Source organism: Podarcis erhardii (assembly GCF_964252035.2).
Source record: "Podarcis erhardii genome assembly, chromosome: 8".
NCBI classification, from domain to species: domain Eukaryota; kingdom Metazoa; phylum Chordata; class Lepidosauria; order Squamata; family Lacertidae; genus Podarcis; species Podarcis erhardii.
In genome coordinates, this window is record NC_138499.1 from 3,192,789 (window position 1) to 3,208,166 (window position 15,378).

Sequence of the window (15,378 nt, forward strand, 5' to 3'; positions counted from 1 at the left end):
TGTTAGGCCGAATAGCAGCTATAAAGATGAATGTTTTGCCGAAAATGTTATTTTTGTTTCAGTCCCTGCAGATTGTGGACAAAGTGGTATGCTTCGGAAAGTGGCAGAGGGATATTTCTAAGTTTGTTTGGCAGGGCAAAAAGCCCCGAATTAAGTTTAAAATACTAACAGATGCGAAAGAAAGGGGGGGATTTGCCCTGCCAGACTTGAGGTTATATTATGAATCTGCAGCCTTCTGCTGGTTGAAAGACTGGTTTTTGTTAGAGAACACCGATGTCCTAGATCTGGAAGGGTTTGATAACGCTTTTGGGTGGCATGCGTATTTGTGGTATGACAAGGTTAAAGTTCATAAAATGTTCAAAAACCATATTGTTAGAAGAGCAATCTTTATGGTCTGGACAAAATATAAAGACTTATTGGAGAGTAAAACACCAAGGTGGCTTTCACCGGCAGAGGCCAAGGCACGCAAGAGACTTAACATGGAGGCCTACTGGCCAAAATATTGGGAATTAATAGAAAAAGATGGTGACAATTGGAAGCTGCAGAGTTTTGAAAATGTAAAAAGTAAGGTGCGAGACTGGTTGCATTATGCCCAAATTCGGGAAATTTTCAAAACAGACAAAAAGGTTGGGTTCCAGGTGGAAAAATCGAAATTAGAGACAGAATTGTTAGAACCTAAAGACAAATTACTTTCAAGAATGTATAACTTGCTGCTTAAATGGAACACACAGGATGAGACAGTCAAATCCGCCATGATAAAGTGGGCACAGGATATTGGACATAACATTATGTTTGAGGACTGGGAAAGGTTATGGACCACCGGATTGAAATTCACGGCATGTAGTGCCCTGAAAGAAAATATTATGAAAATGATATACCGGTGGTACATGACCCCAGTCAAGCTTGCTAAGATATATCACCTGTCTGATAATAAATGCTGGAAGTGTAAAGAGGCGGAAGGGACGTTCTTTCATCTCTGGTGGACATGTCCGAAAGTGAAGGCCTTTTGGGAAATGATCTATAATGAGTTAAAAAAGGTATTTAGATATACCTTGCCTAAGAAACCGGAGGCCTTCCTTCTGGGCATTGTAGACCAGAATGTGTTAAAGAAGGATAGAACTTTTTTTATGTATGCTACAACAGCAGCAAGAATTCTCATCGCAAAGTGTTGGAAGACACAAGATTTACCCACACTGGAGGAATGGCAGACGCAGTTGATGGACTATATGGAACTGGCGGAAATGACTGGCAGAATCCGAGACTTGGGAGAAGAAAAAATGGAAGAGGACTGGAAAAAATTTAAGGACTATTTACAAAAATATTATAAGCTGTATGAATGTTAAGAAAATGCACTTTTTAGGAAATATTAGCCCCAGCAATGGTAATTAGGTGAAATTAAAATTAAGGCACAAGAAAAGAGAGGTGAAATTAAGAAAAATCTTTATTGCATTACGTTTTAATCACAATATATAAGATCATGGTCACAATAACTTTGACTTTGGTAACATGAAATTGAAAGATACAATAATGAACTGAAAGATACAATAAGTAATGAAATAAGATAATAAATAGCTGAAGACTTTGTATTATGAACATTGGGTTATAAATATATTGAAAAGGGTAACATGACAAAATGAAAGATACAATAAGTGATGAAATAAGATAACAAAATGCTGAAATTGGTATTATAAATAATGCAGATCCGGGAAGATGTGGGGAAGCCCAAAAGATTCTGTAAAAGAAATATGATTTATGAAACTTTTGTATTTTATTCTTTGTTCTTTTTTATTCTGTAAAATTAATAAAAATATTAAAAAAAAAAAAAATGAAGCTGCCCAGAGTGGCTGGGGAAGCCAAGCCAGATGGGTGGGGTAGAAATTTATTATTATTATTATTATTATTATTATTATTATTATTATTATTATACCAAAGGGCTCTTCTTAGTTTTTTATCCTGACCGTCACAGTCAGCTCCTGTTTCATATGGGTGACACGAACTGTCCTGCCCCCCCCCATGTTTGTTGATATGGTGCCTCCCCCCCCCCCCCCGAATATGCTTCAGCAAAGTCTGAAAAGGACATGAGGATATTAAACGTGCTGTGGCTTCTTCTTGCTTCCCATTCTCCCACCCCTTTGCCACTGAACCCCCTCTTCCTTTTCTTCCCCCCTCCCACCACCTCCCCTCGACTTTCCTTTCCCCTCTCCTGCCGCCTTTGGGCTTTTTAGGAGTTTAACAACAACGAGCTCCACTTCAGCGAGAAATGGTTCCACGGCAAGCTGGGCGGCGGCCGCGACGGGCGGCAGATCGCAGAGAAGCTGCTCCACGAGTATTGCACCGAGACGGGCGGCAAAGACGGCACTTTCCTGGTGCGGGAGAGCGAGACCTTTGTGGGCGACTACACCCTCTCCTTCTGGTAGGTCGTGTCGCGAGGAAGAGCTCAACCCCAACCCCGGTCAGGGTGTGAGGATGCTTAATCTGGCCAAACATCTTGAAAAGGAATGGTCTGTTCTGGTCTTCTTATTTCCACTTTCTACCCTTCTCTCTCCCCATTATTATTATTTTTTTTAAAAAAGAAGCCATCCTTAATTTCTTCCCTTCTCCTCTGAACTGTGATAGTGACTTTTTAACTGCGAAAACAAAACACATCCCTGCAAATCCAGAGAACTCTTTTATTGATTGTGCAACATGTTGGAACAGATGCAGATTGGAAGCAAAACTTGTATATTTGGCTGAATAAAGTTTATATTATCGTGAGAAAAGAAAAGGACACCCAAACGAAAGGCTAATAATAATAATAATAATTTTTAATTTATACCCCCCCCCCAAAAAAATCTGGATGGTTTTCCCCAGCCACTCTGGATGGCTCCCAGCAGAATATTAAAAACATGATAAAACATCAAATATTAAAAGCTTCCCTAAACAGGGCTGCCTTCAGATGTCTTCTAAAAGTCAGGTAGTTGTTTATTTCCTTGATGGGAGGGCATTCCACAAGAAGGGCGCCACCACCAAGAAGGCCCTCTGCCTGGTTCCCTGTAACTTGGCCTCTCGCAATGACCACCCCCTCCCACTGTTTAAAAAGCCATAGGTTTGTTAATTAGCCGAAGGCAAGTTGGTTGTTTGTTTGTAAGTTGTTTTGCGTTGCCCAGGACAAGCTAAAGTGACTAATTTAATAAAGAAAATGAATGAAGAATCCCATTTTTTAAATTTTTTTAACCAACAACCAAAACACAAACAGTGAAAACAAACAGTGAGAACCCCCAGGTGGCTGATACATTGGGTATTCATAATCAATAATAACATATTCAAATCAACCATATGTACACTTCTGTATACCTTAACACTCCTCCCTCCTCAAGGTTTATTTAACTTTTAACATTTTAATTGCCCCAAATTGTTCAAACCTGACCAAATAATTCAATATTTTCTCAAACCAATCCTCCTCCTTCTCACTGACCTTAGACCCTTTCATTTTAATGTCTCAGTTAGATATTCTAAGATTATAATATTTTTCTTTTTCCCCCTCCATTGGTTCACCCCTGGCTCTTCTGCATTTTTCCAATTACTCACTTATAACCTGTCTGGCTGCAATTACCATCAGTTTTACCCATTTACATTCCTCTTTTGTTTCTAACTCGATGCTACTCAGGCTAATAAGAGCCATTAATTAAGATATTTCCACTTTCCTACCCACAATTCCCCATATTTCTATACCAGTCTGTTTCCAGAATTCGTTAACTAACGGACAATCCCACCACATATGAAGAATCCTGTGGCAGAGAGTTCCATAGTTCCATAGTTCCATAGTTCCCTTCCTTCCACAGGCGTTCCGGCCGTGTTCAGCACTGCCGCATTCACTCCCGGCAGGAAGCCGGCGCCACGAAGTTCTACCTGACGGACAACCTGGTCTTTGACAGCCTCTACAGCCTCATCTGCCACTACCGTGAGGTGCCCCTGCGCTGCAACGAGTTCGAGATGCGCCTGACGGACCCCGTGCCCCAGCCCAACGCCCACGAGAGCAAGGAGTGAGAAACCTCATCCCTTCTTCCCTCTTCCTCTCCTCTAACCCCGGAGACACGGGTCAACAGCCCGGCTTTGGGCAGAATTTGCTGTGGGCGTTGGGCGAAGGTTTTTTAGGTGGATGCAGGGCCAGGGAGTAGAAGGCTGCAAGTCCAGTCCCTGCTGGCATCTGCCTGAAATTTTAGAGGGCTGCTGCCAACCAGTGTGGGCAGAACTGAGTTAGATGGGCCAACGGTTGGTATAAGTCCTGTGTGCCTCTGAGCATGTGCAGAGAGCATTGCTTGCACCACTGTGTAGTGCATGGGGAGGCAAGCTAAGGCCCGGGGCTGGATCCGGCCCAATCGCCTTCTAAATCCGGCCCATGGACAGTCTGGGAATCAGCATGTTTTCACATGAGCAGAATGTGTCCTTTTATTTAAAATGCACCTCTGGGTTATTTGTGGGGCATAGGAATTTGTTCATTCCCCCCCCCAAAAAAAATATAGTCCGGCCCCCCACAAGGTCTGAGGGACAGTGGACTGGCCCCCTGCTGAAAAAGTTTGCTGACCCCTGGTGTAGTGATACCCAGGCTCCATGCATCTCGGCTTACAGACCCCCCCCCCAAAAAAAAAAATTCTGAAAAAGATAAAGCGGTGTGAAAATTAAAAACGAGTGAAAATCTTTACTTGGGCTCTATCTCCTTTTAAATTTGGGGGTGTTCCGAAAGGGGAGCAAAGGGGGGGACCCAGCTCAGGACTGCCTCGCACCCCCTTGCTTCACATGGCTTCCAGAGCGACAGATCAGGATCACACCTGGCGGAGGCTGTACTGATGGAGTCTTCTGTCCCTGCCAGGTGGTACCATGCCAATCTCACCCGCCTGCAGGCGGAACACATGCTGATGAGAGTCCCGCGAGATGGAGCCTTCCTGGTGCGCAAGCGCGGCGAGCCCAACTCCTACGCCATCTCCTTCCGGTGAGCCTCTCCTCCGCCCCTGGATGCTGCAAGGGGGGGTGCACGCCCAGAAACCCGCAGGAGAAACTGCGCGCATGTGTGTCCCTACATGTGCATGGTGTTACATTTTGGTTCTGGGAGCTACTGAGGCTAAAAAGTGTCAGGGGAAAGGGGTACTATACAGCAAAATAAGCTTGATTACCTCCTGGCTTTGAAGATTGCGTTTACTCTTTTCTAAAAAAAAAAATGATATTTATTAAATTTTCCATTTTAACAATCCAATAAAACCACATTATAAAACATTACAAATTATCATACAATCAAAAAAATCTAAATACTCAATGCCAAATGACATATCTCAATGCCAAATGACATATCCAATGCCAAATGACATATCCATGCTCTGAAGTTCAGGGAGTGATGATTTAATATTGTACTGCATTCCTTAATTAGTCAAATAGTCCCGGTAAACATTTCTGATGCCGACCCTTCATTTATTTTTAACAGCCTCTGAGTTTGTTTGACAAGCGGGTTAGTTCTTTGAAGTTTTGTGTGAAATGTTTTAATTCAGATTGTGTTTACTCTTCAGCTTTTTCTTCTCCCAAAGGTGTCCCGCAAGGCAGCGGGTACGGATTTTTCTTCGGGGTTTACTTCCAAATGAGCGTAGCTGCAAGGCAGCAGAGGTTTAGGGTCAGAGATTTCCCTCTCCTAGGTGGGCCCCCTTCCCAGGTGGACAAGCCCCTTCTGCCCCTCGGGTAAACTCAGGTTTTGTTAACAAGGTGCAAAGAGCAACCTGTTTATTTCCATTGAGGAAACTCACTGATAGATTTGGGGGGGGGGTTTAAAAAAATTTATTGAAACTAAACATATACATAATAACCAAAATTCCCAATGATTCCCTCACATAAAATACAATATCTAAATTACAACAGCTACATAATTATACACTTAATTATAAAACCCACCCCCAGTGGCGTAGCGTGGGGGGTGCAGGGGGGGCCGGCCACACCGGGCGCAACATCTGGGGGTTAGGGTTAGGGTGCGCAAATCCACGGGTTAGGGGGCGCAAATCCACGGGTTGGGGGCGCAAATTACTTGCCTTGCCCCGGGTGCTGACAACCCACGCTACGCCACTGCCCACCCCCACCCTCTACTTCCCTCCACAGCAATTCGACTTCTTTATATTTCTTTCTATCTTTTCCCCCTTGCATTCTATAATAATTTTTTTTTTTGTTAAATTCTGATTTTTCCTTCTTTCTTTATTGGTTTTGTTATTGCTTACATTTTTTTATTCTAAGCCTATCAACATGTCGTTTTTAGAACAATATCTTGACATATAATCTTCAAAATACTTCCCCTCCATTCTTAACTTTTGATTTGATTCGTATCTTATAATTGAAGTTAATTTTGCCAATTCTATACACTCACTTAATTTACAAATCCACTCTTCCTTTGTTGGTATGGCCTGAGACTTCCATTTAGTAGCAATCACTACCCTGGTAGCTGTTGTTGCATATAAAGAGATTGTGGGTTTTTTTCATATGTGGTATGTCTTTGCCCACTAACCCTAACAGATAAGCTTCGGGGTTTTTTATCAGGGTTTTTTTTTTGGGCATTTTCTTAAGTTCCTTATGTATTACAGTGGTGCCCCGCAAGACGAATGCCTCGCAAGACGGAAAACCCGCTAGACGAAAGGGTTTTCCGTTTTTCGATGCGCTTCGCAAGACGAATTTCCCTATGGGCTTGCTTCGCAAGACGAAAACGTCTTGCGAGTCTTGCGATTTTTTTCCGCTTTCCCCCCCTTTTTCTAAGCCGCTAAGCCGCTAATAGCCTCTTAGCCGCTAAGCCGCTAAGCCTTTAATAGCCGCTAAGCCGCTAATAGCGCTAATCCACTAAGCCGCTAATAGGGTTGTTTCGCAAGACGAAAAAACCACTAGACGAAGAGACTCACGGAACGGATTATTTTTGTCTTGTGAGGCACCACTGTATTCCCCAAAACTTCTTTATTTCCTTGCAACCCCAACCTTCGTGGGGCTTTTTTATGGCATCTTGTACTACTCCTTCCAGCAACTCCTGCAGCCAAGATGGTTCCAAACATCTTGCTCTGCTTTCCTTTGGACCAGAACCTCTATCCCTACTGCCCAGGCTTGCACCCCGGGGAGGCCACTTCCATGCTGCTAACGCTGCAAAAACAATGCAGGAAGCAGCAGTTACGAGTTGCGTGGCGAGTTCCCGCCTCCCCCCATAGAAATAAAGACACAGGACGTAATAATTCAGGTTAATGGGTCGAATTAGGCCACAACTTTATTTACAGGAATTGAGCAGTATTGGCTTAGGCATTGGTCCTACAGCTAACCAGCCTGGCCGGTGAGGGTTAACCACCAGTGGGAGGAGTCCTGCTGAGGCACGTCAACTAGGGCAGTGTTTCCCAACCTTGGGCCTCCAGCTGTTTTTGGACTACAACTCCCATCATCCCTAGCTAGCAAGACCAGTGGTCAGGGATGATGGGAATTGTAGTTCAAAAACAGCTGGAGGCCCAAGGTTGGGAAACACTGAACTAGGGCCTCCCCCGGGGTCACCGTGTGGGGGCGTGCTGAGGGCCCACACCTCCATAGGCTTAGGACGAGGCCACGCCCTCCGGAAACCTTTACCGGACTACCCTTTATTTGGGAGAAGGTGATGCCGCTCCTTCTCCCCCCTTCATCTGCATAACAATAGACTGTACCCCGACCAATGCCTATCGCCAATACCGAGGAGTTGCGACGGATTGCTACGAGGTAGGCGAAAACCAAATGGCTGGAGCCAATCTGCCAGATGGAAAAATTCCGACCAGGCCCCTTGACGGCGACCAACCGAAGTTCATAGTAACGTCAGAGAACCTAGCCTAACGGGTGGGAGGGAAGGGGAAACCAGGTCAGCTGCGGCGTGGGAAAGAGGGCGGTCCTTGGCCGCGCCAGACCTAAGTAGGCGAGGCCACGCCCACCGCGCCAGCCGATTGGCTGGTGCGGGGTATGACGCAGCCAAGAACCCCCGCGAGTGTGGGGAGGGGCGTGAAGCCCGCAACCCCACCTCCTCCTTAGCTCGAAAGTGGATTTGCCAGCCTCTGTAGCCACAGCAGGCGCCGTGATTCTCCAGCGGTTTGGCTTCACCCTTGGAGGCGCACTCCATTGTCTCTCGAGACAGACGGACGCCAGCAGTGAGTGAAGATTGGCCTGGGAATGTAGGGGCGGTGTCCGAAGAATGCTGCAGGACCGAGTGGGGTGTCTCATGTTTGTGGAAAGAAATCCCCTGTTGTGGTTCTGGACAGTCAAGAGTTAACACTCCAGGAGCGTTCTGATTCACTGGGTGCATTGCCCACATGACCCAGGCATTTTTCCTTTGATCTGTGCTCTGTGGGGGCTGAGCGCTCTCTGGAGAGCAGTCTGTCTGAGAATGTGAGCAAGGTTGTTGTTGTTTAGTCGTTTAGTCATGTCCGCCTCTTCGTGACCCCCTGGACCAGAGCACACCAGGCACTTCTGTCTTCCACTGGTCAAACTCATGCTGGTCGCTTCGAGAACACTGTCCCACCATCTCATCCTCTGCCGTCCCCTTCTCCTTGTGCCCTCCATCTTTCCCAACATCAGGGTCTTTTCCAGGGAGTCTTCGCTTCTCCTGAGGTGGCCAAAGTCTTGGAGCTTCAGCTTCAGGATCTGTCCTTCCAGTGAGCACTCAGGGCTGATTTCCTTCAGAATGGAGAGGTTTGATCTTCTTGCAGTCCATGGGACTCTCAAGAGTCTCCTCCAGCACCAGAATTCAAAAGCATCCATTCTTCAGCGATCAGCCTTCTTTATGGTCCAGCTCTCACTTCCATACATCACTACTGGGAAAACCAGAGCTTGAACTATACGGACCTTTGTTGGCAAGGTGGTGTCTCTGCTTTTTAAGATGCTGTCCAGGTTTGTCATTGGTTTTCTCCCAAGAAGCAGGCATCTTTTAATTTCGTGACTGCTGTCACCATCTGCAGTGATCATGGAGCCCAAGAAAGAAAAATCTCTCACTGCCTCCATTTCTTCCTCTTCTGTTTGCCAGGAGGTGATGGGACCAGTGGCCATGATCTTCGTTTTTTTGGTGTTGAGCTTCAGACCATATTTTGTGCTCTCATCTTTCATCCTCATTAAAAGAAAACAAATTCCTTCCAGTAGCACCTTAAAGACCAACTAAGTCAGTTCTTGGTATGAGCTTTCGTGTGCATGCACACTTCTTCTTTAGTCATACATTCTTGAAGAAGTGTGCGTGCACACGAAAGCTCATACCAAGAACTGACTTAGTTGGTCTTTAAGGTGCTACTGGAAGGAATTTGTTTTGTTTTGACTATGGCAGACCAACACGGCTACCTATCTGTAACCTCATTAAAAGGTTCTTGAATTCCTCCTCACTGGTAGTTTCGTTTTTTGTTAGAGGCAGAAAGCTGCAGGCACACAGCTAAACTCTAGGTTTTTCTTTTCTGTTTTGAATGCTTCTAAATAAAGAGGTAAAGATTAGAAGCACTCATGTCGAGCTGAGTTATTGGAGACACCCCGTCGCCACAGACAAGCCAGTTTACGCTGCTTGTGAACTGTGCTATTATCCGGCAACTGAGGAGAGTGGCAATGCGCGAGTGGAAGCGTGTGGGCGCCACTGGAGTTTGTCGGAGTGGCGGTAAATTCAGATTTATTGCAGGGCCATTGCAGCAGACTCAGTGGGTCAAAGGATTTACAGCCCACAAACTTTAACATCCCCTCCCCGAAAAGGAAGTCCTTTTTCGTTCCTGCTCCAGACACTGATCTTGTCGAGATCCCTGCATTACAGCAGAGTTGGACTAGATGATGCTTGGGATCCCTTCCGACTCTGTGATACCCCACTGCCCCTTTTCAGAAATTGCCCCAAACGCACCCCGTGCAGTGTTTCGGAGCCCGGCTGCTGAGCTCCTCCTCCTGTTTAGAACCCTTTTCTGTATTTTGATGCTCACATGCATTCCTCTGCATTTGAAACCTGCTGCTCTCCATCCTGAGTTTTGTGGGTTGTGGAACCACCCCAACATCTCTGTATTTTCTGGGCTCCTCTAACTGCAGGGCGGAAGGCAAGATCAAGCACTGCCGGATCCAGCAGGAGGGTCGTCTTTTCATGCTGGGCAGCTCGGCGGAGTTTGAGAGCCTCCTCGACTTGGTCAGCTACTATGAGAAGCACCCGCTGTACCGCAAGATGAAGCTGCGCTACCCGATCAACGAGGAGACGCTGGAGAAGATGGGCACGGCGGTGAGGGGGTGCTGCCCTGGCTGGCAACCTCTAAGGCCGCCGTCGCCCCCAATCAGGTGCCTTTCAGGTGTTTTGGACTACAACTCCCATCAGCCCTTGGGAGTTGTAGTCCAATACACAGGAAAGGCACCTGGTTGGGGGGCAAAAGGTGCTTTAGAAGTTCTGGATATCCCCTTAATGGAGCCCTTTGGGGGATAAGCAGATCTCAATGGTCGCCTGGTCTAAGGGCATCTCGCATTTCCACATGGGGAAGATTTGCTTGTAACAAACAAAAGTCTGCCCTTATTCCCTTATGGGGGACACAAGAGCCCTTATAGAGTCCTTTGTAGGTTCTCCATCGGTCAGAGAAAATAACAGAGGCCAACCAGAGAGTATTGAGAAGCAAAGCAGCTAGTAAGCCTGATCTTTATTGATCTGTTGCAACAGGGTGACCCCTTCACATGCAGGAAAGGACCCAGAACAAAGGTGTGCCTACCCTTATATAGACATTTTAAATTGCCCACCCTGCAGTCCAAGACCACCCCCAGAAACATCATACATACATCACAGAAGGGGTGTAGCCCAAGACCGCCCCCTCCCCAGATACATAATACCTACATTACATAAAAGGCGGTCTACACCAGAAATCTGAGTGTGTTGTTTTATTTCCTGTCCGGCAGGGGAGCCTGGCCAGTCTTTTGTAATGATAAATACTTAGTTCCTGAGCCAGCTCACAGTCTCACCCTATTCAAACACAGACATACCCTTAAGACAGGATTTGTGAGCAAAAAGACAATGGGGAGGTTTTTCCATTTTCCTTCGACCTTGCAGAGAAATATTTGAGGTCAATTTGGGAGGGACAAAATGGTTTCAGGACTTTCTCTGTGGGGTTTCAGACATGTGGTTTAGATATCTATGTACGTGCTTGGTTGGTACATTTATGAACTATATATATATATATATATGCAGGTTTTGGTGTCCTCGGGTGTCTTCCCATGTAAAAGTTGGGGTGTCTAGGCGACGTTTCGACGAGGTCTCACTCGTCATCTTCAGGCTGGTGCTTTCGGCTTCTTGTTACTGGAACAGAGCAGGATCTCAGTGTTTGAGTTCCTATAAATACTGTAGAGGGGGTGTGGTGTATAGCCTCCAATGTTCTGGGCAGAGAGGAAGTTCCCAGGCTAGTGTGCCTTTTCTTCTTTTGTTCCTTAATTACTTGAGAGATATCTTGAGTGATTTCTTGAGTGATATCCTGAGTACCACTTAGGTGGGTCATTAGGTGTGGATTAGTTGTTAAAGTCTTTGTGTCTTGACCTCTTGAACTTTGTGAAGAGTTTTCCTGAGAAGATGGCTGTACTGTACTTAGTTGTGCTCTGGCTTGGCTTCGTGTATAGGGGCGAGCTGTGGTTTTGTGGCTTGTGTCAGCCAGGTCTGTGTAGGGATTGCAGGGGGGTGCAGCATCCGGAGGTGCCACCATCCAGTAGCCAATCCATGGTGGCACCTCCGGATGCTGCACCCCCCTGCAATCCCTACACAGACCTGGCTGACACAAGCCACAAAACCACAGCTCGCCCCTATACACGAAGCCAAGCCAGAGCACAACTAAGTACAGTACAGCCATCTTCTCAGGAAAACTCTTCACAAAGTTCAAGAGGTCAAGACACAAAGACTTTAACAACTAATCCACACCTAATGACCCACCTAAGTGGTACTCAGGATATCACTCAAGAAATCACTCAAGATATCTCTCAAGTAATTAAGGAACAAAAGAAGAAAAGGCACACTAGCCTGGGAACTTCCTCTCTGCCCAGAACATTGGAGGCTATACACCACACCCCCTCTACAGTATTTATAGGAACTCAAACACTGAGATCCTGCTCTGTTCCAGTAACAAGAAGCCGAAAGCACCAGCCTGAAGATGACGAGTGAGACCTCGTCGAAACGTCGCCTAGACACCCCAACTTTTACACGGGAAGACACCCGAGGACACCAAAACCTGCATTCCTGTACCCGTGAAAATCTACGAAAGCATGTATATATATGTATATATATATGTGTATGTATGTGTGTGTATATATATATATATATGATCTTAAATTTTTTATGTCATGCCCCTCTTGTTTTCTTCTACTGTCACCCCAAAACACGGGGAATATTCAGGGTGGGCAGGAGGGGGAGTGTGCCAAATTTCCTGAGTTGTTTTCCTTCCATGCAGCAGCAGGGGTTTTCTCTCGTAGGACACCCGTGGGAGAAGTTTTCCATGCCCAGCTATCGGATACCTTCAAGGCAAAGAGGCTCCCTTCTGCCTGACTGCCCTGATGGAAATTTCTGGAGCTTTTGGTGACTTCTCAGTGGGAGGGGGGAGCCAAGGCAGCTGCCAGCCGGGAGCAGAGAGGAGTTGGACCAGATGACGCTTTAGGTCCTATTCCAACTCCACAGTTCTGTGATTCAGTGCTGGCTGAGACAGTGGGCCTCCTCTTCCCTACAGGAGTTGGACTACGGAGCGCTGTACGAGGTGCGGACCCCTCACTTCTACGTAGAAGCCAACAAGATGCCCACAGCCAGGGTAAGTGAGCAAGAAAGGCCCTTGGGATGCCCTCTGCTCTTGGCTTGTTTCTAATTCTGAATATCTCCATGTTCCTCCTTTGCATCCTCACAACCAGAAACAAATAGGGGGCTTCCCTGGCTTTTTTCTGGCCCACGGAGGACCAGTCTGGATAGTTGGCTTTGGTGAAGACTTGACGTTTTCATCCCCCAAAAAGTTTTTGATTTGAATTTCTACTGAAATGAGGCTGCATTTTAATGTTGTGCTTTAATCTTGTTTTTAAGTTGTATTTTAATCAATTGTTTTTATACCTGGTGTTAGCTGCCCTGAGTCCGGTCTTAGCTGGGGAGGGCGGGGTATAAATAAAATATAATAATAATAATAATAATAATAATAATAATAATAATAATAATAATAATGGAAACACAGACGGAGGCTGCACGTAAAATCAGTTAAAATGAAAAAGCTGTTCTCTATTTCCTGAACCGAAAAGACACATTTCTCAGCAGCTTTTGCTGCTTTTGACCTGGATTTTTCTGTTGGCACAGAGTGTTCTCGCAACTCTCTAGTCCTCATGGTTTTGGTGGAATAATAATCCTGGATTGGACAAGCGTTAGGGCTGTCACAAAGTATACTCTGGGCAACACGAATTTATTTGTGGCTGATAAATTACAGGATGGGCAGAGGGGAACTCACCAATTCCAAACAACATGTTTGCAAGCTTTGCTCTGCAGTCATAAAACCAAAATCTCGTCTAAAGCACATATATAACATTTTCCTTGCTATTTTTGTTAGGTTTACTTGTTTCCGTCACAGGCCATAACAAAAACCACCACAGTAAAGATCCATCTACTTATGAAATTAAGACATGCATGTTTCCAGCACTGCCAGTGATTTAAGACACAATCCAGAACATGTGATTCTGGAAGCTGTTTGCGAACCTTAGACAAAAGGTGTGTCCCGCAGCCGCTGTTTCCCTTGTGGTTTCTGGCTCACCAGGATCAACTGAAAGGCGAGCACTGATATCAGCTGGAATCTAAGCATTGCCAAGGCTTTCCACAAAGAAAGCTTGAGATTTTGCTCCAAGGCTCAAATTCTGCCATTCATTCCCTGACACATCAGAGCTCCAATGTTAGCAAACTGTGTCTGGACCACAGAAAGTTTCAAGGGACTGAATCTCCTGGTCCCAGATAAGCGCTGGATAGGACTGCAAGTAGTTAAGGGAGAAATGAGACTTCTGGATACTGCCCAATTCCTCGTCCTTCCTTTATGAATCCTTTCCCTTGGCCCAGATCTCCCATTAGCCTAGCAAAAGATGCACTCCAATATATTTTAAAACCCCAACACTGGAAGTAAAATAAATAGTGCAGAACACACAAGGATTGGGCGGACATAATACGCACAGGTTTGTTTGCCCATTTGCAGTTTGCTCTTAATTTTGAGACTGCTGCTTTTAGTGCAAATGTGGCAATAACCTCTCTTGTCTGCATCTTTCTTTCTTTTTTGAAGATAATCTCTATTGATTTTATGATTACATACTATAAATACAGGGATGCGGGTGGCACTGTGGGTTAAACCACAGGCCCAGGACTTGCTGATCAGAAGGTCGGCGGTTTGAATCCCCTGCGACGGGGTGAGCTCCCGTTGTTCGGTCCCTGCTCCTGCCCACCTAGCAGTTCGAAAGCATGTCAAAGTGCAAATAGATAAATAGGTACCACTCCAGCGGGAAGGTAAACGGCATTTCCGTGTGCTGCTCTGGTTCGCCAGAAGCGGCTTAGTCATGCTGGCCACATGATCCAGAAGCTGTACGCCGGCTCCCTCGGCCAATAAAGCGAGACGAGTGCTGCAACCCCAGAGTCGGCCACGACTGGACCTAATGGTCAGGGGTCCCTTTACCCTTTACCTTTACTATACGTACACACATTACTTTACATTTACATTTACTCCTAAGAGTTGACTTTCCTCCTTCATCCTTCTGGCTTTTTTATGTCATCTTTTTTTTTGCATTGTCTTTATCGATTTTGTATATTGTTGACCTTCTTTCAACTTTATCCGTACAGTGTCTATACACAAATAAATCTCTCTGTATATACACGTCTTGTTGTTTGTCTATGTTCATTTACAGATACAATTAGTTACCTTGATTGTATTTTACATTTTAATTCCTATTGTCATTTAACATCCAGTAAAGTTTCTTTTAATTTCCCATCATGAGGTTTATTTCCATTCTACTGATTTCACTATTTCGCCTCATCCCTCTCTTGTCTGCATCTTAGTGCACAGTGAAGGCGTTGTATGACTACAAAGCCCAGCGGGAAGACGAACTGTCGTTCTGCAAACAAGCCATAATTCACAACGTTGACAAGCAAGATGGAGGATGGTGAGTCCTGGAGTTCAGGACTTTTGTTTCTAAAAAAAGAAGTGCTGGAACTTTTGCTGATGACCATTGAAGTCCCTTCCAACTCTACAATTCTATGATTTTATGCTGCTCCCTCATTCCCGGCTGGCGGATCCCATCATGGAATCTCCTCCAACCTTGTGTAAGAAGAGGCAGGGAAAGGAGAGAGAAATCTCCCCTTTCCTGTCTCTCCTGCTTTTTCTGGCACACTTTTTCTGCATGGTGTTAACAAGACAG

General features: G+C 45.5%; 2 protein-coding genes across 2 annotated transcripts in view; one reads left to right on the forward strand and one right to left on the reverse strand.

Moving 5' to 3' along the window:
- The window catches only part of NAPRT (nicotinate phosphoribosyltransferase), a 221,860-nt gene that overhangs the window by 128,009 nt on the left and 78,473 nt on the right, over nt 1-15,378 (reverse strand). The window lies entirely within an intron of this gene.
- Nucleotides 1-15,378, forward strand: part of LOC309349049 (1-phosphatidylinositol 4,5-bisphosphate phosphodiesterase gamma-1-like) — a 94,275-nt gene that overhangs the window by 61,696 nt on the left and 17,201 nt on the right. Inside the window, exons 15-20 of the mRNA XM_081874916.1 lie at nt 2,226-2,413; nt 3,822-4,022; nt 4,850-4,969; nt 10,039-10,222; nt 12,687-12,764; nt 15,020-15,123. Of these exons, the coding sequence (XP_081731042.1) occupies nt 2,226-2,413; nt 3,822-4,022; nt 4,850-4,969; nt 10,039-10,222; nt 12,687-12,764; nt 15,020-15,123 (875 nt within the window). The remainder of the gene's footprint in view (nt 1-2,225; nt 2,414-3,821; nt 4,023-4,849; nt 4,970-10,038; nt 10,223-12,686; nt 12,765-15,019; nt 15,124-15,378) is intronic.